Genomic DNA, 27863 nt, shown 5'->3' with positions numbered 1-27863 from the left:
ATGCCTAAATAATAAAAAAAATGGTGTCGGGCTTGCTCGCATGGTGGGGGGACATTTAGTTGAGTTTTCATTATTTATCGCGCAAAAGCAGTTTTTTTGTGCGGGTTGTCAATCCAGCGAGAGCGGGAAATGTGAAGATGACTCCCGCCTGCTCTGCCGATCGATTTGTCTCTTACCTTGGATCCGCTGTGTAATGAAGCATAGGATGGAAAGGTCTGTGCCGCATTGTTCTGGCAGGTAGTCCGACCATTCTGCCTCCATTGGTCCATTATTCCCATGGAGGGCCGCTGTTGTCAGCTCCACATATATATTTCGGGCCATGTTAATCCATAACCTCTTCCCTGGCAACTGAATTCCCTTCCAACGTGTTGCCAGGCACGCCCTTCCCGCCAAGAGAAGGCTGTGCACCAGACGCGGCACCCAAACATTCTCCCTCCGTTTCTTCCAACCCAAAGAGGACCAGCATGGGAGCCTTCATTCTATTGACCCCATCCAGATCCCTGATCCAGCTCAAAATTTCATCCCAATAGGACTGGACCCCATTCCCACCACACGTGCCAGTAATCTGATCTCATTCCACATTCATGCCAGCGCAGCGGACTCGCATCCTGATACATTCTTGACAACCTAACAGCGTCATATTGCCATCTGTGTAATAGCTTCAAGGCGTGCAGTCGTTTATATTGGCAGGAAACCGAGGTCTTGAAGGCCCGCCTGACACATACTTAGCCATAATTCCAGGTCCAGTTCCATCCCCATGTCCCTTTCCATTTCATCCTTAACCCATCCACCAAGGCCCTATACATCATCCCAATCACTCTTGGTGTATCTAGTAGTTTCTCAAAGGGGTGAGCTCCCTCTGTATTTAGTATTTAGTTTATTTGCGTAGCGCGCCTGGCCCAAAGGCATCTGCGCGCATATCTTAGGTTACAGTGACATATTATACATCAGGACAGTATGGCAAGATACAGAATATACATACAGTCAGGGTTACGTACAGAATATTTACTGAATAACTGACAGTATATATCAAGAATGGCAGCTTACTTTTCTGTGCCTCCTTAGTCCATGACCCCCTTAAGCGGCAAATACAAAAAGGGGAGAGTGTACCTATCCCCAGGGCCGCCTCCAGTTCCACTACAGTAATCTGTCTCCCACCCTTCCACAATTGTCCGAATGTTTCCAGGCCCGCCTCACACAATGCCTGGAATCTGGAGGGATCTGGGATTTCGTCCCGAACTGCTGGCGCCTAAAGATGGCCTAAGGGTGCGGGCCACAATGTTACCCCGGACATCCCTTTACATGGTCGTCAGATATTGTAGATGGTGCCTAGGATTGGGTGCTCATGTATCCTACGTATTAACTTTGCCCTGTGCACCCATAGCCACTCTCCCACCGTTGCAGGGTTTAAGTAATGGTTGCCAAGTCCCACCCATTGTAGGTCCCTCTGTCACCTAAGGTGTGGAATCAGCACTCTTAACTGGGTGACCTTGTATTATAAATATATATCTGGGAGCCCAACACCCCCACTTTCCTTAGGAAAACTCTCTGGGCTTCTTTCCCTGCCTCAAGAACTGTAAGAGAGTCCCCTTTGTTAATCTGAAGTAATGGTCGGGAATCTGAATAGGCAGCATCTGGTACAAATAGAATCTTTGGGAGGACTATCATCTTGAGCGCGTTAAACCATCCCATCCAAGAGATGGTCAGCCCCTTCCGTTTTCCCGGAACTTTCTCCAGGGCTGTCTTCAGCAGGGGGAAGTTGGCCTCATACAAACCTTCAAGCTCTCTTGTGCCATTGATATCGAGATACCTCCAAGACCCCACGCTGACCTCCATGCCCAATGGGTTAAAGCGTCCCAGATCATTGTCCTTACTTCTGTCCAGGGGAAACAGTATCAACTTGCCCTCATTCATTTTAAAGCCTGCCAGGTGCCCATACTCAATCGGCTCCACCGCTGCCGGGACCGATGTCCGTTGTTTACCAGATGGAGGAGCATGTCATTCACGTACCGCCCTACCTTATACAACTTCTCGCCCACCCTAATTCCCTCAATTCTACCATCCTCCCTCAACCTGTTGGACAGTGGTTCCAGTGATAGTACAAATAAAGTCGGAGAGCGGGCACCCCTGCCTTGTTCCTCTTTACAATTTAGACCATCGTGAGTATCCCCCCATTCACAGTGACGTATGCCCTGGGGGAGGAGTAGAGCACAATAATACCCCTTATGAAACCCTTACTTACCCCAAACCTACTTAGTACTGCTTCCACAAAAAACACCTACCCTGTCAAAGGCCTTCTCGGCATCTACGGAGAGAAGTGTGGGATCGACTTCCCAGCCCTCCACCTCGTTAATCAAGTGTAGCGTCTGCCTCATGGTGTCGGGCCCCCTGCCTCCCTTTCACAAACCCCACCAGGTCTGAATGGACCAGTCTCGGAAGGTGTCCCACTAGCTTTACGGCTAGTACTCTGGCGTACATTTTGGCACCCCTATTTAATGGGGAAATCGGACGATAAGAGCCACACGCCTGGGGATCCCTTCCCTCCTTCGGTATCACAGTGATTAGAGCCTGCATAAGTCTGGTACTTTCCCTGTAGTCAGAATGTCCTTAAACAATGTTGTTCATCCCCCGTGATTGCCGTTTCCAGGCCTTCTGGTTCTGGTTTCGTGAGCCGGGGGAAGATTGGAGTCTGCCAGATAGTTCCCAATTTCCACACTGGCTACATCCCGCCCCCCCCCCCCCACCCACCCCTCACCTTCACTCCTGTACAGGTACTCCTAAAAACTGCAAATCCTGGATCCCTTCCTCCATGCCCCCAGAGGTCCCTCCCTCCACCTCTGCAACCCACCTCTCTGCCCGCTGACCCCTTAACCTGGCTGCCAAGAGAGCATCTGCCTTATCCCCTTTCTCATAATACTTCTGTTTCAAGAATTGTAGATTGCGGACCTCCCTCATTCCCTTCGCCTCCTGGATGAGGGCCCCCCCTTTCCATCTGCAGTCCACTCTGCCCGCTCCTCCAGAAACCTTATTTTGTCCTTCAATCCTCTTTCTATGAGGGTGCGCTTGCTCTTTCTGCGGGCACCTTTTCTAATCGGTATCCCTCTCCATGCTGCCTTCGTCGCATCCCACACAATGTCCCTAAGTACCTCCCCTGTGGTGTTTAGTTGAAAAAACCCTGATACCTTCTCATCCCTAAAACATGAGTCCTTCCATTGAGACTTGTTGCACCTACACTTACAGCCCCTGGGACAAAGTTCAGCCCAACCAATATCAACCGATACCATGTCATGATCAGACTAATGGGGTGGATGGTTGACCCCCGTGCGGATTCCCATAGGTCCCTAGATATATAAAGGTAATCTATTCTCGCTCGTCAAAGTTCCATGTGGGGGCAGAATGGGCTAATCCCCCAGTCCCTGTCGGTGGAAGTAATGCCATGTATCCGGCATCCCGTAGTGCTCCATCATTCCCATTTCCCTGCCTGCCTGATTTTGGGGCTCCTGCTCCCCGGGGCGCCCTGACTGCTGGTCCAAATTGATATCTCTCCAGACATTGAAGTCTCCTCCCAATATGAAGTGACCCCCCCCCCCCTTCCTCATTCATAATTTTGTCCAAGGTTCTCTGTAAGAACCTCCCTCGACCTTGATAGGGAGTGTATATCGTGGCAAATGTGAGCCGGAGTCCTCGAATCAGACCCAAGATCAAAACCGCCTTTCCCTCCACATCAGAACACATTTTCGTGACTTCCAGTCTGAGCCCCTTGCGGACCAGAATACCAACCATAGCCTTCCTCGTTATCCTAGAGCCCCAGTATTCTCCCCCACCAAACCACAGGGGATCCTGTTCTTCACCCCTCCAATATTTACTCTCCTGGAGGAATAGGACCTCTAACCCTGATCTTCTAATTCCCTCTCGACCAGGCACCGCTTGGCCGGGGAGTTTGGCCCTTTCACATTCAGCGTCCATACCCTCAGGCTGCCCCCCCCCAACAGGATGACCAACCCATCATCCCCTCCATCTTCTACGGCTGACATTCAACCCCAGCCAGCACAGTGTTCAGGGTGTGCCAGCTGGGGAAGGGGGGGGGGGTCATTCAGCTTCTGAAACTTCCTTGATCCGGCGACCTGCTTCCTTCAAGGGTCCTTGATCCGCCATCGTCTGTCCACTCCACCTTGTGAGACCGAGGCCCCCCTAGTCTCCCCCATCAGCTCCCCACTTGTTTTGTTTATCTCGTCATCCGCCCAAGCTGTTCCTTCAGGCCCTCCAATTCAAAGGTAATTGAGAACGGAAATTACCATCTGTACTGAATTTCTTGTTTAGCCATTTTGTCAAGGGGAGACACATTCTTCTCTTTGTGAGGGTCAGTGACGACAGGTCTTGACAAATTGTGAGCCTGGTCTGACCTATCGCCACGGGCCCCTTAGCCCTCGCCCTTTCCAGAATTTTGATGTTTATCTGGGTAGTTCTGAAAACGGGCCAGGACCGACCCTGGAGCCCCTCCCCGAACCCCTGGCTCTGTGGACCCTCTATTTTCGTCTCTTCAATGGCGTCCTCTTCAAAGAGGAAGCCTAGTGATGTTGTGTATGACCCTCCTCAGGGTTCTCTGATTCACCCTCTGCCTCGGTATCCCAAAGAAACGTTGAGTGTTTCTCCGTTCGCATTTTTCAAAATCGTCCATCTTCAAGATAATTTTCGCTCATCTGCGCTAGATTTTGCATATCCTTGCATCCATCTGCGTCTCTAGAGTGTCCAAGGATGTTTGGTTATGCTCAACCACCTGTAGTCTCTCCTCCATCTTGTTCATTCTCACATTGATCTTGTCCACCTTGCCACCTATATCTGTCCTGATAGTCCAATTTCGTCAAGGGGACGCCACATCACTCATTTGCCATAGAGTCCTCTCCCCCTGTCGCCATCTCCTGCGGTTCTGGGCAGGCCATGGGATCCGGTCTTAGTACGCAAATCCCACCAGCTTTGTTCTGGCCTCCATGTAACCTTGGACACGGTTGGGATGCTCTGACAAGGTCTCACTCCTTTTTAAGCTCTGTCAGAGTGCACAGTCTGTCTGAGCCCTTCCCTTTCCATGGGAAACCGTCGTCCCAAGGGGAATGTTCCACTCTACCACTTGTAGGGGGTTGGGGGGGATTGAGGTCTGATACGTGGGTGAGGCGGGCACACGACCCTTTCCACTATTTAGGAGCTCTACTCCAAGGATCACTCTGGGTCTCGGTTCGCCGGTATCGCCAATGTTCAACTCGATACACCGTAGCACCGGGACCCTTCTGGAGCCACAGTTCCCGGGAGGTGGGCACACGCCCCAGAACTTGGGGGCCCACACCTCCCGTGATGCACCTCCTCTTTCAGTCCAATTTGGGGTCACCTGCGCGGCCCGTGGATCTGCACCACACTGCTTCCGTCAGAGTTCGTATTCCATCTCTACCTGTTGATCCAGGCCTGTTTGTTACCACTGGGAAGTCCGCCTGCAGGTCACCACTGTTGGTTCAAGGCAGTCCAGGCCCCTGCGGGCAGCTCACCACCCCTCGACTCAGCACCCCTGGAGATGGGCACACGCCCCTTTATTTGGGGGCCCACACCTTCAGGGCCTTTGTTCTGGTATCCAGTGATTGCATTCAATGCCAAAGCATCGAAAAAGCATCGCAAAAAAAAGGCATTGAATGCATTTTTTTCCCCAAGGTAAAGGTTTTATTTTAATTATGGGTTTTAAGGGGTAAAAAAACAGGGGTCAGGGGGGACCCGCCCATAAAAATGCATTCGATGCTTTGGAATGCGATGCAAGCACTATAAACCCGCTCTGTGCGACTGGCACCCTTCTCCCCTCGAAGGCCTTTGTTGTCTTCTGGATTCAGCCGCCCTTCAGCTGGTGGCCCCTCGACTTCAAGCTCACAGCCACTTCCAGCTGGAGGGAAGTAAAATGGCCCCCTGGAGCCCCGGGGCCCGGATGGGCCTCGCGGCCACAATGCACCAGACAAAGGCGCCTTCCTTCAGGACCTTACTTGGTCCTCTATCTCTCTGTGTAGGCCTTCACCACGCAGCCTGGGTCATCCCTCACTCCTAACCATCTCTCCCATTCGACAGCTGGTGGGCAGGCTGCAAGTCCCAGTTTAAGGGGCCGAGTGTCTGCTAACTTAAGAATCCAGCGGAGACTCAAAGGAGGCCCTGCCGTGTCTCTCAGGGCCTCCGGACCGGGCCCATTCACACAGTACTGGTGGGGATTGGGGGAGGGGCGACGCACCGCCAGTGGCCCCATGTAACAGAGGGGGCAGAATCCTCCTCATCTCTAAAACCAGAGGTGTGGGAATCAGGCGGCCCCCCCCCCTCCACGTCCCAGTGCTGCCGAATCTCTGGCGCCGTTTCTCTGTTCCTCGCTCTTGGTCTTGGTTTGGTTTCGTGCCAGCAAGCAGAGGAGAGAGGGAGAGCGGTATTCCCCCCCCCCCCCCTTGCCGGGCACGATTTATTCTGGGTTTTCGCCGGGTTCGAGTCTGCTGGCTCAGGTGTCCACCTGGCGGATCCGCTCCTCACCTGGGGGGCTACAAGGGGGGGCAAGTTCACTCAGAGCGTCCTGGGTGACGTAGCAGTGCTTTCATGCAACTGCCATCCATGTGCCCCCTAGTGGCCTTCCGAGACAAACTTTTACTTTTCTGGGGAGTTGGGCTAGGTTACTCCTAGTATCAGAAATTCCAATGTCTTATACAATACACAAATCAGGCTTTCCAAAGTTAACTGGACTAACTGGGTGACTCGGGCTTGACATGCCCCCATATATCAAAGTCCTCAAAAAATGTTGAGAGCCCTTAGTTCTGTTCTTGGGAAAAATTTTTATTTGGATTTCTTCTCAAGAGGTTGTGGGTCAAATACCATGTTGTTGCCATGCCTCACTTTTTATGGTTCAGTGCACCCATGCACTCTAGCCGAACTTTTGCTGCTACACGGTATGATATGATATGATATGATATGGTATTTGTAACGCGCCTATACACAAGTGTTTCAAGGCGCGACGAGGCAGGGAGGGAGGGAAACAAGGGGAAGACGGACAAACGATCCTACTAGGCCAGGTGTCATTCAGATCGTGCAAGTGCAGAGGTAAGGGGAAAAGGAGAAAGTGCAGGGGGAGGAGGTGGGGGGAAAAGTGCAGTACAAGGTAAGTGGCGTAATAAAATAATAAATGATAATAAATAAAAAGGGCCAGCTGGTGGCAAGTGCGAGGTAAGTGCAGAGCAAGTGCTGGGTAGGGGGCTGTAGGGATACAGTGACAGTCCCACAGTGCAGGGGGAGCCAGGGGGGCAGTGCAAGTGGAGAGTGGCTGGGCCCTGGACCGAGGTCGCTGAGAGTGGCCCAGATGCAGGTTAAGTGTAGAATTTAGTGGGGAGTTAAGCAGGTTTAGCAGGGGAGAGGGAGAGAGAAGGCAGAAGCGAAGAGGAAGGTTTTGAGGTGCTTCCGGAACCGGAGATGGTTCTCCTCAAGTTTCAGGGAGGCAGGCAGGCTGTTCCAGAGGGAGGCCCCTGCTGCGGAGAGAGATCTACCCCCAGCACGTTGCTTCGAGAAGCGGCTGACCATGAGGGAGTTAGAGATGGATGAGCGAAGGGCTCGTGAAGGAAGATATTTAGGAAGAGAGAGTTGAAGGTATTTAGGCCCCAGGCCCCAGAAGGCCTTGTGGACAATGCAGAGGGTTTTGAACTTAATCCTCGCAGCCACTGGGAGCCAGTGAAGAGATTTCAGTCCTGGAGAGATACGGTCCCTGGGCTTGAGGCCAAGGACAAGTCTCGCAGTTCTGTTCTGGATAAGTTGCAGAGGGCGGAGAGTGGAGGCAGGGAGATTAAGATAGAGGCTGTTACAGTAGTCCAGCCTTGAGAGAACCAGGGCTCGGGAGACAGTGAGCTTCTGGGGGAAGGAGAGGAAGGGAATAATACCTCTGAGGAGGTGCAGCTGGTAGTGTGATTTCTTAGAGACATCAGATATATGAGGAGAGAAGGAGAGTGTGGAGTCGAAGATGACCCCGAGGTTTTTAGCCTTGCAGGTAGGGGCAGGAAGGGGGCCAAGGGAGGCCGGCCAGAGAGCTGCAGGGAAGGAGGGAGTGGGTGCGCCGATGAGTAGAATCTCAGTCTTACTGGCGTTAAGGCAGAGGTCATTGGCGGCACACCATTCCTGGATAGCAGACAGACAGTCGGAGATGAGGGAAGGAGAGGAGGAGGCCGAGGGTAGCCTGAAAATGAGCTGGGTATCGTCCGCATAGCACTGGAAGTGGGGGCAGAGGGCGGCGATGCGGTGGGCAAGGAGTGCCAGATACTGGTTGAAAAGCCAGGGAGAGAGGTTGGATCCCTGGGGGACACCACAGGTGGAGAAAAAGATGTCAGAGAGGAAGGAGCCCATTTGGACCTGGGAGGGTACGCTTGGTGCGCAACTGCCTTAAGTGGGCAAGGGGGACAAGAGATAATGTAATTTCTCGTTTGTGAGTGTAAGAAAGGGCCAGGCTCATGATGTAAAAAGGAAGACCCCAGATTTTTGTGACCATGAGACTCTGGTAGGACGTCCCCAAAAATAGTTTCCAATATATTACCAATCTGCTGCATGGATAATTCTGTGCAGATGTGTTCATGCACTTTGATTTACTACTGTCAATGAAGTCTCTGGCTTTGGGTGAAGGGAACCATAGATGAAACCCTCAAACGTCAGTTTAGATACAATGTTATTTAAGTCTATGTTCCCAGACTTCCTCCGCGATGGACTCTTGAGTTGACTAGCTGGGCCAAGTTTAAGTTCAATATATGCAGTGCAGAACCTTGTGTAGGAGGAGCCTCATGCACTGCTGAGCCCAACATTTGACGACTTGCTGCGTTTAGCAGGCAAACTTCCTCAAGAGCTGCTTGGACACATGTTTGTCTTGTCCCTTTTAGGTGCGTCAGCCAGAAAGAGATGGAGTTTGATATAGATTCGTATCAGGAATTCTACAAACTCCTGAAGAGAATGATATACGCCAGGGTAACGGTGATCCTGTGTCGTTTTCCACAAAACTAAAATCCTCTCTACCAAATCAAAGTGACCCACATTTGTAAAAACCGCATTTATGATCAAGGCGTCCCTCATGGAGAGCTGGTGAGAATTGCCAGCAGAAGGAGAGGAGGTATTGCGTTCTTCCAACGGACGGTATAATAGGGGTGCCAAATTAAACTTTAAAGAATGATTAGGTGGCTGAAACCCAAACACACTGCCAGTAGAAATGTTTGCCTTTAATCTATTGTGCAATGTGTTAATGTTCAGGGACATTTCATGGCACTAAATACTCCTCGGCAGGCAAAAGGCAATAAAGCCAATGCTCACCGTTTTAAATACATTTTTTTTAAAGTCATTTCCTCCCTGGAACCCGCGAAAGGCCTGGGGGCGGGAGGGAATACTTCAAGAGGAGCTGAAGAGCGGAGCACGGCAGACCACTTCTGCCACTTCCTTCTCCACGCTGCAAATACTGCAAAGTCCTCCACTGTAGCACTTCCTCCACAACGGTGAACACTAAAAACGGACTGTCTCAGCAGTCACGGCAGACCACTTCTGCCACTTCCTTCTCTGCCGGACATTACAAAGGCATTGAAAATGTTTCCAGAAGAAAAGTGTGTTCCTTTTTAATGCAGTCTGCTGAAGCAATGTGTTAAAAAGTAAAAACACAGGAAACAACATATGGGAGAAAATCCCTTCTGCATTGACCATGTCGGGAAATCTCGGGGACTGACTCGTGTCCCCAAAACAAATTGAGTGGAGCTAAAAAGCTTCGACCCACCCCTAAACTTGGGTAGGAAACCAAAACCTTCAACTATCTGCCGGGAGTTCCATTGAAATTAGGGGGGGGGGGGGTGCAAAAAAACCAGAATGTTCCTAATTATCATCAAGAGCTGGGAGCATTTTAGATCCTACTAGTGGATTACGAATGTCTGGTTGGCTTAACACAACTGGTGAGGGAACACCACTGCAAGTTCTAGGCTACCCCTCCTTCTCTTATGCAGACCAAATAGCCAAGTCTGGAAGTTGTGCAGTGAAAGAACAAATACTGCACACAACCTCTACTCAAATCTTAATAAAATTCATTTATTTAAAAAACCTATTTGATTTATTGCATTTATAATACGCCCAAACCCGGGGGTATCACGGCGTAGTTGCAGACATCTTTGCATGGATGGAAATAGTCAATACATTGGCACCTAAAAACATAGAGTTCACTATACATTACATCGGAAATGGGCAATGGCTTGTCAGGAGTGTGGGCCCTGAGAGTACATAATGCATATACTCATTTGCTTAAACAGACATCAAGAACCATTTGCTTAAACTGGCATCAACGAATTGTTTGTTGGGACACGGAAGAGAGGAAAAGAGCATTAAAGTACAGGATACAAGTAAGCAAAGATTTAAATATCTAGCTGTGAAACTGGATGACCCCCCTGGTGCATGATAAATAAGGGACGCGACACGCCACTTATGACTCTCATACAGCATTCCATACTGTATGCTGGGTCAACACGGAGCTACTCTGGCTCTAAGTTTGTATGTGTGAAATGGTAACCCCACTGGAGTAGAATTTAACTGCTGCTTACTCTTGCACGGCATTTCTATACCGTAATGCTGGGCACAACACAAGCTATACTGGCTCTAAGTGTGGAATGGTATCTCGATATGAGTAGAAGTAGACCCCTGGGGTCTTTAGCGACTCCATACTATGGGTCCATGACACACTGAATCATATTAAGTGCACAAACTGGAGAACACAGTGATGCCCCTGTCTATGGGTTTTTAAGACGACAAAGAAAGCGAAGAGAAATGGCCTTCCCATACAGGCACTTAACTATAATGTTCGCCTAATTAGATTCCGGTTGAATGGAAATGGGGATCAGTGAGAATGCCAGTCACAGCGGTCTAAATTTAAAAGGACTGCACCACAGAAAAGTGAAATGAGGTCAGTACTAACAAACAGTTATTCAAAGTAGTGAAATGGAGACCTTGATTCACGTAATTTGAAACCAGAGCCCAAATGTAAGGCTATAAATTATCAACATATTACTGTTGCAGGTGTGCAAAATTCCCCCAATCTGCCTGATCACGAAGCAATCACTTTTATGAAGTTAGAATATACTTGCTTTACTAGGAAATTTACCATCATCCCTGATTGTGAAATAAGCCAAGGTCAGTAGTCCAAGATCGAGTCATTTGGGTAAGGAACATATACCTAGATAAACCCCACTACTAGATGTATGTGTATTTGTGTTCACATACTAAAAGAAGACAAGACAAAGTGGTAGTTTGCTATCTGGATCACACCACAAATAAATATCTGTCCTGATGAAGTCCCAAGTTCATACACTCTAAGAGGAACACCAAGAAAGGGCAGATCCCAATTTGCGTGCCGAACACCTTGTTTCGACTACTATATTTTGCATACTGTATCCGTCTCAGAAGCTGAACAGTTTAACAGCTACGACCGCAGGGAAATGTACACAGAAATTAATATCGTGATAGTAAAATGACCCTGGATTCAATAATACCTAGATATACCTATTAGGTGCTCCGGGTTACATCTGTATGTATGGTCCCATCTGTAAACATGGAATATTTCTTCAAATATGTCTATTTCTCTGCATCTGCATATATAGCACCTGTTTTGCACTAACTGCAAATTTTATTAGACTAAGGTTGCCCAAATGCATTCTGAAGATGTTAGCTTATCCTTCAGATCATGTTCAAATCTGGTTTTATGAATAAACTGTTTGTGTATAACTTGTGTACACCACTGTAGGTAGTGTTTTCGTTTTTGATGTCTGGTTAAGCAAATGGCTCTTGATGTCCGTTTAAGCAAATGAGTATATGTATTATGTCTTTTGAATAAATGAATTTTATTAAGATTTTGGAGTAGAGTTTGTGTGCACCATTTGTTCGCCCACTGCACGACCTCCAGACTTGGCTATTTGGTCTGCACAAGGAGGGCGGGGGTTAGAGGGTTGCGTAGAACCTGAACTTTTGTTCTCTCTAAAGTACTCTCACCCTCCCCATTTTGTGAGTAAGGCCCCAGCGTACAAAAAAAAGGGGCTTACCCCGATTTTGTATTAACACAACTGGTGCCAACAGCTACCCTGGTCTCCCCCAGTCCAATTGGCGCCATGTATGGGAATGTGTTAAAAAAAAAAGTATAATTGGGCCACATCTAGAAGACATTTTAAAGCACAATTGTGGCAATACTCTTGACTTACTCGGCGCTTAATTTTTTTTAAACATTAAAAAATATTGTTTATTTTTATTTACCCAAATCACTTTAAACGACCCCATGTTCTAGTCCTAATTAATGTACACTTGGATTGGTGCATGCGAGTTGCAACAATCAAAAAGTATACCAAAGGTAATGTTATATCTGGGAGATGACGATCAGCAATGTAAAGAGCATAGTATTCATGGTTTATGTGCGCCTGTTACATTTTTTGAGGCAATTATTGTATGTACTAACTGATTGGGATGTCTCTGGGCTTGGCTTCAATAGTATATCTACATGTAAATTTGGCTGGGATCGTCCTAGGTGGGGAGGGGAATTAATTGCTGCACCGGGATATTATTTGTGATGGATTTCTGTGGGTTGTTGGTTATGAAGAAAACTAGCATGGCTGCAGAGCTCCCATAAAGAGAATGTTGAGACCCAGACTCTGGAAGAAAAATGCATTCACACAAAATGGTGAGTTGCAGTGATGGATACAGACATGAACTAATCAGCAATGTCTATTTGCTTTTTTTCATCATTAAAGGTTCATGACACTCTGAAGAAGTTTGCTGTGAAAGTTACCTCATCCAGCGTAAAAGAACGTAAAGAAATTCTAAACGAGCTTGGAAAATGTGTCGCAGCCAAAGGTACTAATTGCTACATATCTCTAAACTGATATTCAATGAACGTCCAAATGCTCATTGTATAAGCAGTGTTTAGTTTTTAACCCGAGATGATGGGCCTCATTAAGAGTATGCCGGTCCAGTAACAATGGTACCAGTAAGCTTGCTGGTACTGTTACTGGACCGGCATACTCTGAGTTCTGCAGGCGGGTGTCCGCCAGCTCTGATCTGGCGGGCGGAACGGCAACCGCACCGGCACCATTCGTGAATGGTGCCGGTGCATCCGACCTCCCCATTCCCATTAAGCCCCTCTGGGGCTCAAATGGGAATGGGGAGCATTTCATTCTGGCGCCTGCAAAAGGGCAATTACCGGGTCTGTTGAGGCCATAATGACCCGGTAATTGCCCATTAGCGGGTGCTGGAAAAATTTGCAAGTTTGGCGGCAGCCTGCTGGTTTTACCGACAAGGCTACCGCCAAACTTGTAATGAGGCCCAATGTGTGTCTGAAGTGTGTTTGTTCTGCATTTGCCCCTTAAGATATTAAAGGCCTCTATTTGTGATCCCACTGTAATCGCTCTGTAGGATGTTTTAATCATGCAATATCTAATTCAGAGGAACTTTACACTCAGCCCAAACCAGGCGTGCACATTAAGTTCTTTTTATGAATCTGCGACCCCCAATGTACAGCTGCCCTCCATTTCCAGGACAAGAAACACACAGGGTTGCACAGGAGGTCTATTTATTAACAAAACAGAATTGAATCCGTTTAAAGATGAACAAGTAAGATTTCCTTGGAAATACTAACAGCCAACGAGGAGAAATAATCAACCCACTATTCACCTCAGTTTTCAATGCTACAGTTAAAGACATGGAGACTTTTGCAACACATTACCATACGTTTTGTAAGAAATGTGGGGATCCAACACCCAGGTGGCCAGGGGTGGTCCATGGCTGTTGGATTCCAACCCTGGGGGAGGAAAAGCGAGGCAGGATCACTTGGGTGGAGGACCTCTGGGAACACTGGGGAGAAAACCATTGGGCGAGACATGGTATTCTCCCTCTCCACTTCCAATGCCCTCACCCGATATCCCCGCAGCTTTCGTAGGAGTTTCTTTCTACCTCATTCTGACCATGTCCTTCTCGATGGAGAACCGTCCCCACACATCCATTTGAATTCCCCCACTCACTATTCCCAATTCCCCACTCCAGTCAGAACCTAAGAAACCTTATCCGAATTGTTTGGAACCCATTGACACTCCTTCTCCACCCCATTATACAAACCACTACAACTCCCATAATCCTCCCCCTTCCTACCTTGTGGCCATGACTGAGACGAGGAAGAATAAACCTTGAGCAATGAGGATTACCCATGGGAATCCCTGGGCAATTGACTCCTATAGACGACTGCCATTCTGTCACACTAACAGGGCCAGGCAGAGTTTTAGGACAGTTTTGCTTAAGTCCAACTAGGACTTAGTAAAACCATTCAACTTAGGCAGTACATGACTCCACTCTTGGTGTAAGACTGTACCACCAGAGTACATGGCAGCGTAGACAGAGAAGCCAGACTTATCTTAGGAGGGAGAGAGGGCAGTAGAATCAGTACAAATGAAATTGTCATACAAATGGTCCAAAGAGAAACGAACACTATGTATGTAAAAATAAAGGATTTATTTAAATACAAGTAGGCCCAGATAAATCTAGGGGTAAGTGCTATCACACAGTATATGTGATCCCAATTCAAAACACACTATGCTTGAAGGTGCACAGACCAAAGCATAAACCTTATTTTGAACACTTAACAGTAGTTCTAGGGAAGTAAAACTCTTTCATACACATTCAGTATAGGTCAAACCTATTTTTGTGGAGTAAAAAACCTATGGTTACTTTCACAATTATTTTCAGTAATGCAAGGGCAGTAGACCCTACCAGTTGTACAATGACTCTCAGTACACATCACTTAAGCTGTAAACTGGAACATATACTTTTTGTGAATAGTGGAACACTTTTTTCCAGGTACAGTAAAAACCTAGAACTACTTTTGTTATAACACAGTTATACTGGGAGAGTAAAACCCAAGGATGTAACATTCAATTACAGGTGCTTTTGGGATCAGTGAAACACAGATGGAGATAAGCAGTTAATCTTGTAACTTATTTTTGGATGGCACACAGCTAACTCAAGGTAAGTAAAACCCACATTCTTTTTCGATCTCGCAAGCAGTCCAGGTTAGATCTTTCCCAGCTATAAGGATAACTGATGCAGGTCTTATAAGGGACAGTTGGAACTGCAGACTCTGGTTCAGATAGCACAGGGACAGTAAAACCCAATGTTACACTTGACTGACTCAAGTTATTCTAGGTAGGCAACAACCTAATACAGACTTATTCTATAGAGACTAGCAGCAAGCCAGGGAAAGCAAGACCCAGTTGGAGGACACTCCTACAATTACCCTGCAGGAATAATCTGGTGAAACCAACACTTGACATTTGGGAAGAGGCACAAACTAATCACAGGAGAGTAAAATACCTACACATCTACTTTCTATTAGAATGGCAAAACAGTTTCTAAGGAATAAAGATATTAACCATACTTTGGAGAATAGTGCATCACACATTCAAGATGAGTAAGAACGTTTGTAACTGTTCACTCTTCAAGTTGCAGTTACCAACCAACTCTTTACAAGCAAGTAACTTTTAAACACTTGATTTCTTTTCTAGGCAAAAAGGCCCAATCCTTTCAAAAGTCTTTACCTAGTTCTTGGAGCACACGTGTTCTCAGTGGCAGAAGGGGGGGTCACTAGGAGTAGTGACCAACAGGCAATGTCCGAATAGGTTCTTTAGTAGTAAAAGTCAGAGTTCCTTAGGAAAACTGGGCAAACAGGTGAGTGCTTTACTTCTAGGGTTAGAAGAGGGTCCAGGGGCTTCGCAGAAGACACCATAGTAGGATTCTAGTAGTGGGACTGGGTGTACTGGACGAGGGACCTCCCAATCACAGAAAACATCCCACAGCTACACAGAAATCCTAACGGGCTTCAGGGAAGTACACACCAAAGCCAGCACAGTACCTCAGCCTTGAAGATTTTGCAGCAGGAGGACTTCAGGATCTGCAGCCAAATACCCGGTCAGTGGATTCCCTGTCGTGGTGACTGAAAACAAGACCTTGGAAGAGACTTTGCAGCAGGGATTGATGTAAAAGGCTCTAGGCAAGGTGTCCCTCGTGGCTGAATGCGGTTCTGCCGATTTGGCACCTTTTCAATGAGCACCGAAGAAGACCGGAAATCGCGGTTGAATTCTTGTCGCTACAAAGGTCCAGAACTCTGAGAGGACTTTTCGGACTCTATTCGTGACTCTGGAGAACCACCAGGATGCCCACGAAGTTTCAGTGAGATTCGGAATTCAGAAGACCGTGCACCGCACAGTGGCACGAGGTCCCAGGGTATTGGGGGTATTGCAACAAAGCATGGGATGGCTCAAAATTCAGGTCTTCTTGCGTCTAACGGGTTGCACGAGGCTCTGGGTCAGGGTTGTCGTTTTCAGAGTCCCCAGGTCGATTGGAATGAAGGGCTGCAGCAGGCTCGGGTTACACAGCAGGCTCTCCTGTCGCTGGAAATCGTCTCCGCCGCTTTTCCTTTGTCATCCTCTTCGGTTTAAGTTCCAGTGATCGACTACTCTTCAGCTTCCAGGTTTGCAGTATTTATCAGGAATTACAACACAACTTCTGCATTCTCTCCCTGCGTTGGACAACCAGACAGCCCCTTCTTGTAAAATCGGGACAGCCAGCCCCCCACTAGGATTTGTCCCCATTCAGGCAAGGCGTAATACTTAAGACAAAGGGCTGTGGAGTTTTGGACTCCTCCATCGCGTCCTGCCCTCACAGACCGACTGGAGCGTGGGCGAGGAGTCCAGGGGACTCCTGCCGAAGATAAAAATCACACAAAGGAATTTCCCACCCTGGATGTCGGGCGAAGGAACAAGAAACGACAAACGCCAAAAATGGCGCAAAAAAAAGCCGGGCCATTTTGGTAAAATGAGCAACCTAAGGTGCCTTTACTGCAGCTGTGATCACAGCTCGCAGTTAAGGCGCACCAAATTAATACAAGGTATCAATGCCACCAGACATTGAAGGTAAGCTTGTCCATGTAACAGAATTGTTAGTTTTAGTGTGAAAGGGAATACATTGTATCTCCCCAGCACTCAACACAAGGTGGGATGTGCTGGTTTCACTTAATAAAATGTAAAAGGGATCCAAAGATCCTTTCTATCCTTGGGAACTGTAGTTCTCTCAAGGTTAGTAAAAGAAAGTTAAAATGTGAGCCCCTAGGGCACCCCAGCAACAACAGGCACTTATTGCCAATAAGTTGTTAAAGAGGATAACTTTGGAGAGCCTTAGAAATGACACCCATAAAAAGAGTTAAAGATTATGTGAGTGTGGAAAAAGGTTCCCACTCACTGAGGTATTAAGGAAAAATATCTCACTATTAAAGCAAAACTTTCTGGGGTTGATCCAGGTCAGGAAGATTTACCAGTTCTGTGAAAACCTTACCTAACCCAGTCGGGCAGTCCCAACCCTAACCATACACCTGCAGCCAGTTGCTCTTGGGAAGCCAGGAGGGAGGCAGACTGCATGGCTGAGACCGGCAGAGGATCCCTACCTCGGACCCGGCAGAGGGAGACTATGAACTTTTAAAGGCCCTTGACGGGTCAGCGACCGGGTTGAGGGAGATCTGCAAAACAAGTGGCAGGAAAGTGAAAACTACACTTGCACCCAGCTGAGGGGAGCCTATAGTAGCTGTGAAGTAAAGAGGGGTCTGAGCCCGGCTAAGGTAGACTCTCATGTGGACGTTCCACCTGATGTTTACTGGAGACAGAAGGAATTGGAAAAACCCATGGAACTTTGGTTTGTTATAAACATTTTGTTAATCGAATGAGACAATAGCCTAGAAGACATTGGTCTACCCCGGAGACTAGCTCCTCTTGCTTAGAGGATTTGGAGTGAATGCCAGGTTCGAGTGACCTGCATTGTCCCGTGCTAAAAACGCGGTGAAGGGAGGCCAACGGCCTAAAAATCCCGACTTATCATTTTTTGAACATTTTCTTTGTGTGAGCATTATCCCACACTATTTGTAGTATGGCGGTAAGGATTGGCAATAGTTTTTCTTTAGTATAGGCCCTTTTTATTTCACAAGACTCCACTAGGACTGTATTATTATTTGATGGCCGTAGCTTGCTCCCATCTTAGATTTAGGTTTAGATTAGGTGTTTATCTCACCCATTTTACAGTTGAATTAACAGACTTGAACTGTGCTTCCCTGTGTTTGTCATACGTTTGATACCAGACCTTCCTTACAGTATCTATACATTTAATTCACCTTGAGTGCACATACACTGTGGATCACGGGAGTCCAGGAGGAATCTTTCCCTTGTCAAAAACAACAAATTAGTTTAAAATATCCCTGCCTATCCAGTTCTCACTACATCCCCTTCATTCGAAATAGATTTCAAGCGCCCCCCTCCCCCGTTATTCAATAGACCTGTCGGATTTTCTGCAGAATTTTAAGAATTTAATAGCAACAGACTACTAGACATTTGTGTGTAAATGACTTGTAGAAAGAAAAATGTATATTCATGTATGTAGGCTAGATTACCTTCAGTGATCATACAGGATCAAAGCGTACTTCTATCTCTTTCAATGGGCACCTTAAACGGCGAGAGAATGGGTAGCAAATAATCACCATCTCCCCTTTGTCTGGAACAGCTTCACTTTAACAACAATATTCTGCTTGATGGTATACCCAGGAATTAAATAATGTATATTCGTGTTCTAGGTATTCATACAGTGAGATTCCCATTTAACTCGCTGTTCATTCTTCTGTGCTAGATCATTACACAGAGTGGTGGGATCTCGCTGTTTAATCCACCATCCAACTAGTCCATAAAATATATATATTTTTCATAAGTACATACACTTCTGTGTTCCATAACTTCTCGGGAATGCACAATCCATTTATATATTCCTACTCCTCAGTGACGTTTCACTGAGCCAGGATTTAATCTAATTCCCTTTATAGTATCACTCCCCTCAGGACTATTTCCCTTCATATTATACTCGCATATGTATTGTTTTGGCTGGATCACATGCAGGTGTGCCTCCTGTTAAGGAATGGTTCAATTCTACCCCCTCCAGGAACAGGTGGGCATAAGTCTGCAAGATGGGGGTCAGCTTTTCTCCACAGCCTTTCTGCTAGTTCTTCCACTGAAGAAGTCTAGTGCTTAAACTCCTGGTAGGCCTCACTTGCACTCTTTGCCAATAATCCATCAAGGGGTCCAATAAGAGAACAATTATTCATTCCCCTTCCTGTTATCAATTTTTCTTTTTCTCTTCATCAGTCAGCGAGTGACTGTCAGTTCTGAGTGAGTGGATGTTGAATCTTGTATAGAACAGTAACCCCACCTTTTTGAGGTGTGTATACTTTACCCAATCTAATTGCTCAATGTATGTGATTGGACCAAGTTCCAAAAGGGACATCACAGTAGGCATACTCCTCCAGTCATTGGGCATATTAATGAAGAGGCCAGTCTGGTGGGAGTAACTTCTAAACCCAGTTTCCCTCCCAACTAATCTGATGTCATCTCGTATTTCTTGTAGTAACTATTGTCGCATTCTGAATTTGTAATTTCCACACACATGACCATGTTACTAATCGGCTCACTAGATTTCTTTGGTGCGAATCAAACAAGGCAATTTTTGCCATAATGGCACAAATGGGTACTGAATTATGGATTTTTCCATTTAAATGCTGCCTATATTTATATTCAAATGTTCCCAGCTTTAAAGTGATGGGCTTGTCCTTGCGGATGCTATGATCTATAATTGAATGGTGTATGCCATTTGCCCACCCGAAAATAGGAATTATTCTAATTTGCATAATTAAATCACAGAAAACAGAGCGCGTTATAATTTTGTAACATTCCGTTCCATAATTATGGGCGAAATAATAAGTCCATATGTAACTTTTTAAAAGATTTCTTTTCTTTTTCTTTATACATATTCCAGTCAATAACAGAGTATCTGGTGTGTTTAGTTCTTTAGCTGTTAGTTCAGTGCTGGAAGTATTGTTGGAGGTTATTTATTAGCCAGAACTCCTTGCAGTCACCCATCCTTGGAAATGCGCGCACACACAGTGCAAGAAACAGAAGCCTTTATTCTTTACAGCCAGCTGCGAGCATTTCCCATGCCACAGATGTTCAGTTAGCACCGACTCAGTTTGACTTTTTTCATTGGACATAAACGCTTCCTGAAACACATGATTTCTTCTTTCTTGCAATGACCTCATCTTATGCTAATTAGAATTACTGGTTATTTTCCACATTTACTAAATCGCAGGGCATATGTTGCAACTTTGAAACTAGAAAAAAGTATGTGACGCACACTTGAGCACATTCTGCTAAGAAGATGAGATGTTGATATGATGATGACATTTACACCGCACCTATACACAAGTGTTTCAAGGCGCGACGAGGCCTGGGAGAGGAAACGGAGGGAAGACAAAGACCACTGTCGTACTAGGCTAGGTGACATTGAGATTGCGCAAGTGCAGGGGAGGGAAAAAGTGCAGAGGGGATAGTGCAGTACATAGGATGACAGTAAGATAAATAAAAACAATACATAATAAATAAAAGTGCGGCCAGCAGGTGTCCAGTGCTAGTCTGGGCTGTAGGGATACAGAACAGTCCCCGAGTGCAAGAGTTGCCAGGGGGGCAGTGCCGGGTTGCAACTGATGGGGAGGGGGAACTGGGCCTGAGATCAGAGGGTAGCTAGGTAACCAGTGCAGTTTCAGATTCATTCAGGAGATCAGCAGGGGAGAGGAGGAGGAGGAGGAGGAGGAGGAGGAGGAGGAGGAGGAGAGAAGAGAAGGCTGAAGCAAAGAGGAAGGTCTTTAGGTGCTTCCGGAACCAGAGATGGTTCTCAAGTTTCAGAGGGGCCGGGAAGCTGTTACAGAGGTAGGAACCAGCAGAAGAAAGGGATCTACCACCCACCAACTCGCTGCTTGGAGAAGCGACTGACCCTGAGGGAGTTGGAGGTGTATGAGCCAAGAGCTCAGGAGGGAAGATATTTAGGAATACCGAGTTGAAGGTATTGAGGTCCCAGACCCCTGAAGGCATTGTGGACAATGCAGCGGGTTTTGAACTTAATACTCGCTGCCACTGGGAGCCAGTACAGGGATTTCAGTCCTGGAGAGATACGATACCTGTGCTTGAGGCCAAGGACAAGTCTTGCAGTCCTGTTTTGGATGAGTTGCAGAGGGCGGAGAGTAGAGGCAGGTAGATTGAGAAAGAGGCTGTTGCAGTAGTCCAGCATAGATGGAACCAGAGCTCTGGAGACTTTGAGCTTCTTGGGGAAGGAGAGGAAAGGAGGAATTCCTCTGAGGATATTCAGCTGGTTGAGTGACTGCTTAGAGACGTCCGAGATGTGAGGAAAGAAGGAAAGTGTGGCGTCTAAGATGATCCCAAGGTTTTTAGCCTCACAGGTGGGAGTGGGGGAAAGGGCTAAGGTAGGCCGGCCAGAGAGTGACCGGAACGGAGGGATCCAGGTGTGCCGATGAGGAGAAACTCTGTCTTACAGGCATCTCAGTGGTACTGCATTCTTATTGGTCTCCTCACCCAGCTTATCTACTTAAGCCTACTGCCAAATTTTACTTTGAACACCACCACTAAAAAATGTATATTCACCATTTAAACTGCTAAATCGCTGCACCTTGGCTACTGTCCAGACCCTCCCTTTTCTCAACCTTTATTTTATATTTTAACATTGAACGCCCAGCCCCACAGGTATCTTGGCGTTTGTACAGGGTAATAACAGTGTAAATAACAGAGTAAAAAAAGATCATTGCGTTAGGTAGTAGTACCGGCAAAGTAGGAGACGGTTCATGCTTGAAGTGTTAGTCATACTTATTGAACAGCCAAGTTTTCAACATTCGCTTCAATGTTTGGTAGGAGGGCTAATTTCTTAAGTGTGGCGCTAGCTGTTATTTGTCTGAGCTTCCTCTACGCCCCATACTTCTGCTTGTTCAGTACCTTTACATTTCCCGAAGGCTTAAGACCTGTAGCCATTTGTAATGCATTTGCCCACCTTTTCATCCTTTTGCGTTCCTTCCCGACTCCCACTTCCCCTCCGTGCCTTTGTCCCGCCTCCTGTACTTACCGGGCACAGATTGTTCCATACAAGCCATGCACATCGAGGGTCTAGCACTCTGCCTGCAACTTCCCTGTGCCTTTTAGTTGCAGGCATCAGGTAAGCATCCTCTGCTCCCCTAGGGCTTCATTTGGCCTTTTTTTTTTTTTTTTTTTCTTCTTCACCCTTTTGCGGCCCAACGTTCCTTCACGACTCACTCTGCCCCTCTCTGCATTTGTCCCGGGCCCTGATTCTATAGGATTGATGGGACTGGTTCTGCCGCAGACATGCTGGCCTGTGTGGCACTACTGGTCCGGTAATGGCAAGTTCTACCAGGGTGTATGAGTTTGTGTTAAGGACCTTTTGAAATACTCCCAACCCCCTTCCAGTAAATAGGGCAGTGCATTGCATGGGTTTCTGCTCTTGGGTCCATGTGATTTCAAGTTGGGATTTTTGGCATGCTAACGTGCATGCCAGTGAGGCAGTGAGTAGGGACTTTAGCGAGCTCTAAAATCCTGCCTTCTCCTTGCATGGCTATCAAAAGAGCGCGACAAACCCTTCTTGGGCATATGTAAGACACGCAAGGAAGCATCTTGGGCCGCTAGAGACAACCTCCATGGGCTGGAGAAAACACTTGACATAGTCTGAATCCACTCTGAATACCGTGCACATTTGGCATCATCGTGGACAATCGTCAAGGTCTTGGGGCATGCTGTTGTTTCTGCAAATGCAAGGAGACCCTGAGGACCCAGCTACCTTGGTACACAAACTGCCCATCTGGTCCTGCAAAGGTCTCTTTAGTGTCTAAAACCACTCCGTCCATTCAATCCTACATTGAGCAGGAATGACCCATTTGAGGCTGACCCATTCTAATAGATAGTAGTCTTGTTCCGTAACTAAAAGTATTCCTGTAATGTAACTAAGAAAGTATTCTTGTAACAGTGCCAGGATGCTTGAGGGCTGCTGTGCGCTTTATAAATGTAAAAGAAACCCAACAAAATGGTCCATTGCTCAGTGATCTGCACCGGTCCTGGGCAGCCCAGCAGCCCCTGCAGCTAAGTGCCCCAAGGCAAATGGCAGCCCCTACAGGCAGCCCCAGGACGTGTTGGCAGGGGAAGTAGGCTATCAACCACTAAAAGTATAATCGCCAATAACTGCCACCAAAAACCTAACCCTAAAGCCCCCCACCCACATTTCTTACCAGAGAACCCACCTTACCTCTTGCCCATTTGCCCAGACGCCACACCACGACTAGATCAAGCAACAGGTAAAGCAATGTCTCACACCCTACACCGGACGGCAGTGGCAAACCCTGCCTATTCCCAAAGCAGCTACCCATTCACACAGCGACTAGCCCGCAAACAGCTTAAGCGCCGTCGGACCGTATCCACACCTGCCATTTTTTTGAATCATGGGCCTTTCTCCTGCCATCTAGAAATCTCCCGTCTAGGTGTATTCTATCATTGCCTGCGATCATTGAATCGTAGGCCCTTGCGTTACCCAGGAACTCCCAGCAATCCCTGAAAGTTGGTAACTATAACCAGATCATTGCCCAATTTAACCAGGAACCCGTAGTCTACCTCCCATACGCAACTGCGCCACCCCTGCCAATGCGTAGTACCCCGCCTAGACAGTCCACCCATAGATGGAGGAACACCTGAACCTAACACACTAGTGGACAGCCACCCTCAGAGGGCATCCTGCTATCGCAACACAAGGGAATAAACTCAATATTATTCAAACGCAAGACCCTACAGGTGGGCTACTGCCCCTGTAACCTCAAATACCCAAACCATCCTACCAAGGACACAAAATGCTCCGACACAGAATTGGATGCTGCCAAAGAGAATCGGAACTCGCATCAACCCGAACGGATCCATACCCTCCTCCAGTAGAAGCGGTCACAAATACAGAACGCACCCCAACAAACAATAAAACCAACATCATAAGGGAGGAAAATCCCTATACCTTACACCGTACCTCGTAACAACCGCAGAACCTCGCCACTTCCATGCCACCGACCTGTCCAGACAAGCTGAAAACCGATTGGAACCATGCAAAAAAAGATGACCCTTGAAGAGAACGGTACGATAACAATGCCTTTACTCCATATATCGCAACGGTACCAACAACCACATCGAAACGCAAAGGATGATGAAGCTGTAGAATTCATCAACCCAACTATCAATCTAACAGACTGCTTCAACGGCGAAGCAGCCTCCACGGAACCCCACCGATCCGCGACAACACAGAAGCACTCAAACAGAAAATCCGCAAGTAAAAACAAGCATCAATAAACAAACCTAACCGCATCAAAGGATCCACTGAAATCTAATCAATGCTAGGATGCCACTGAGATGTACGTCCTCTGCGATGGAGCTACCAACATCCTATTCATAACTGAAACATGGCTAGACAACGGTTACAAAATCACAATCCATAACTGTCTCCCCGGCAACTTCAAGTGCTCACAAGCAAACAGGAAAAACAAGAGGAGGAGGACTGACAATGGCATACAAGGAACACCTGAACACCCACTAAGCATCAAACTGCGAATCCCTAATCCTTCGCCTATCAACAAACCTCAAATTCATCCTGGTATACAGACCACCGACATACGATGCAACCTTCATGGACACCTTCACAGAAGCAGTCGCCGACATACCCATCGAACAGGAACACCTGATAATCCTTGGTGACGTCAACATCTGGTTTGATGAAGAAACCACATAAGGTACAAAAATCACTAGCCGAACTGAAGATGATTAATTAACATCCAAAGGAGCAACTCGCCCGGCGGGGGCATACACTTGACGCAATCTTCACCAACAAAAACCTTATTACCACAGTGCCACCAATACAGATCCTCTGGTGCAACCACCTCATCATCCCCTTTCTGATCACGATGGCTACAGCAACAATCAAACCCATCAAACTGCTAACTATCATGGAAAGCAACTGGATGACCATCAAAAATAGCAACCTAATTGAACTACTGGAAACAACAAACCACTGGCAACAATGGATGAAGCTGACCTTAACAGAAAAACAGAACTACTTCACAAGTGCATCACCACAACAATTGACGAGATCTCCAAGGAAAAACGTTTTACCCCATTGCGCAAAAGAGTGACAGCAAAATGGTTTACCACGCTACTCGGCGTCATGAAATGGGAAAACCGGAAGCTAGAACTAGAACGGAGGAATAACGACCGGGCCAATACATTTCAATTCCCAAAAAAAAGGAAATCAAAGGCCAGAAAATACTTCAACAGAATCACCAAAGCTCCCAACACCGAAAAAGAACTGTCAAAATCATAAATGAAATGAGTACCCACCCTCCCCCGGCTGCAACCCAGATACCTTCGCTGAAACTATGCAACAACCTTGCAGACCACTTAAAAAAATAATTATTGGCACTATCCAACACATCATACAAAGCAGATCAAGCAATCTCAACCTGCAACCCACCCTCCCAGCTGAGGATCTCCAGAATAAACTCTGAAGCTTCTCCCAAATATCAGCGGAGACATGCGTCAAACTGGTAAACGGCAACAAGTCAGGCTCCCCCATGGATCCCTGCCCCCCAGTCATGCACAAATCAATCCTTGCACAAGGAACACCCATGGAATACTACGGAAACCTTTACAACCAATCGATGTCAATGGGGAAAGTACCACAATCTTTCTAATCTGCATACATCAAGCTGCAACGTGGATGACCTCCAACTACAGAGCCATCTCCAACATCCCATACCCAGCTAAAAACATAAGTCTATAGAATTAACGCAAGAATTTATAGAACAACACCTACTGCTGGATCAGGCACAAGTAGGCTTCAGACCGAGAAACGGAAACAAAACTGCTTTCAATCTGGGACAATCTAAAGCCGAATGCAGACTCTGACAAAAGCACAGCTCTAATACCTCTGGATCTCTCCGCAGCATTTGACAGTTAAGACCTCCTCATCGGAAGATTGGAAGAAATGGGAATCGCTGACCTAGCCTTACTATGGATTAAATCCTTCCTAACAAACAGAACAGAAACCATATGGAACAAACCTGTCAAATCCACCTCACGGGAATCCACCTGTGGAGTACCACAAGGATCATCTTTCTCCCCGCTGCTTTTCAACATATACCTGGCTCCACTAATCAAGCTCGTTAAAAGACACTGCCTCACATGCTAAAACTATGTTGCCGACACACACACAGTCTACAAAATACAAGACACACAGGAAGGAAACTCCATGCTGGAATACTGCCTGCCAGAACTCCATCTGGATGAACTCTACGTCAAACTCAACCCGGGTGAAACAGAAATGATGATCGTATTCAAAAGCAGAGAAAACCATCCCATGGTCCACAGAACTTGGTAGAGCGCCAGCTCCATCAATGATGGTAAAGAACCTGGGAGTTTTGCTTGGCAACAAACTAACACTGGAGCCACAAGTAAACCAGACTTGTTTCTTCCTCCTACACGCAGTAGAAAGGATCCTACCTTTCCTCTTTCACCCACAAAACGCTCACCATGTCCAGCGTAGACTATGCCAACAGTCTATACCTAGGAATGCCAGAACGACTGTTAATGAAACTCCAGCGCATCCAGACTACTGTTCAAACTACCATGAAGAGAACACATTACCCCAGCACTCAAAATGCAAAACTGGCTATCTGTAAAACACAGAATACAGTTCAAATCAATGTGCATAACGCACAGAGCAATCCACGGCCAAGGAGCAGAATTCCTAAAAGAAAATAAACGTCTACCATCCAACAAGACCACTTGGATCAAGCAACGACTTCTGCCTAGAACCAAAACCATACAGCAATAGACAATTCGGAGGATCATATTTCTCACCTGGCACCAGCTATCGAAAAACATACCTAACACAAGGGATAATCTTCAATTCAGAAAACTACCGAAAACCTGCCTCTTTGCTACAGAACCAGAAGGAAACTAATAGAAAGCATATATGCAGCGGGAAACAAAAATCGGAGAGGGTACCGATCACTCGTAACTTAATCTTCCCTAACTAGAGGGCAGGGGGGAGGATGCCATTACCACATGCCGCTAGCCTACAAAGGAAACCTAGGTAGGTAAGGATTACCCACATAGGAATGGGAAGGAAGGGACCAGAATCCTCCAAACTATGCTAACACCAGCATGGGGAACCAGCCTAATTCAGCCATTAAAATAGCACTGAGGAAAACTTCTACCCACACTGGGACAAATTACAATACCAAACTTGGGTTTCTTTGCTCCATATCTATGGTTATTATGCAAGGACTAAGAGGTAAGAAAATAACCCGGCAACGTGCTCGCCTTGGAAGCAAGACGACACAGAGCAACACGGGTTCGATCCCTGGGTCCGTGCTTGGTAACCTCTGGGTATCGAGCGCATTATAAATCTATCGTATCATAAAACCTCAACTTTTCTCATACAATTCTCTGAACAGCAATCTGCACGTTCTTCACCACACGGCAACAACAGGCAAACGCATAACCCGGATCAACAGCACATGGGAACTCGCACCGACCTGGTAATCGCACTCTAGCTTGCCGGACGGTGCAAACCGAACTGAAGCTGCCAACCGGACATTGCAGCTCTCGCGCTCCTATTCGCACTACACCCTACTAACCCCTCCTTTTCAGATCAGCCAGAGCGCTTCGGAACCACTCTTTAACATTGTCAGAAATTCTGCATGTATTTGAGTACTACATTTTTATGATGTCAGAGTTGTGGTAACATCCTTCATATCTAAATACAGTTTGGCCTAATGTCTTGTTATTTTGGAAGGAATACATTTTTGCCTTGTCTCT

At 46.9% G+C, this 27863-nt stretch overlaps 1 protein-coding gene across 1 annotated transcript in view; it reads left to right on the top strand.

Moving 5' to 3' along the window:
• The window catches only part of GCN1 (GCN1 activator of EIF2AK4), a 1783851-nt gene that overhangs the window by 39194 nt on the left and 1716794 nt on the right, over positions 1-27863 (top strand). The window contains exon 2 of the mRNA XM_069619734.1: positions 12789-12891. Within this exon, the coding sequence (XP_069475835.1) occupies positions 12789-12891 (103 nt within the window). The remainder of the gene's footprint in view (positions 1-12788; positions 12892-27863) is intronic.

The sequence above is a fragment of the Ambystoma mexicanum genome, chromosome 10 (genome assembly GCF_040938575.1).
Source record: "Ambystoma mexicanum isolate Mex_15411 chromosome 10, UKY_AmexF1_1, whole genome shotgun sequence".
NCBI lineage: Eukaryota > Metazoa > Chordata > Amphibia > Caudata > Ambystomatidae > Ambystoma > Ambystoma mexicanum.
This window is presented reverse-complemented; position numbering and strand designations above follow the sequence as displayed.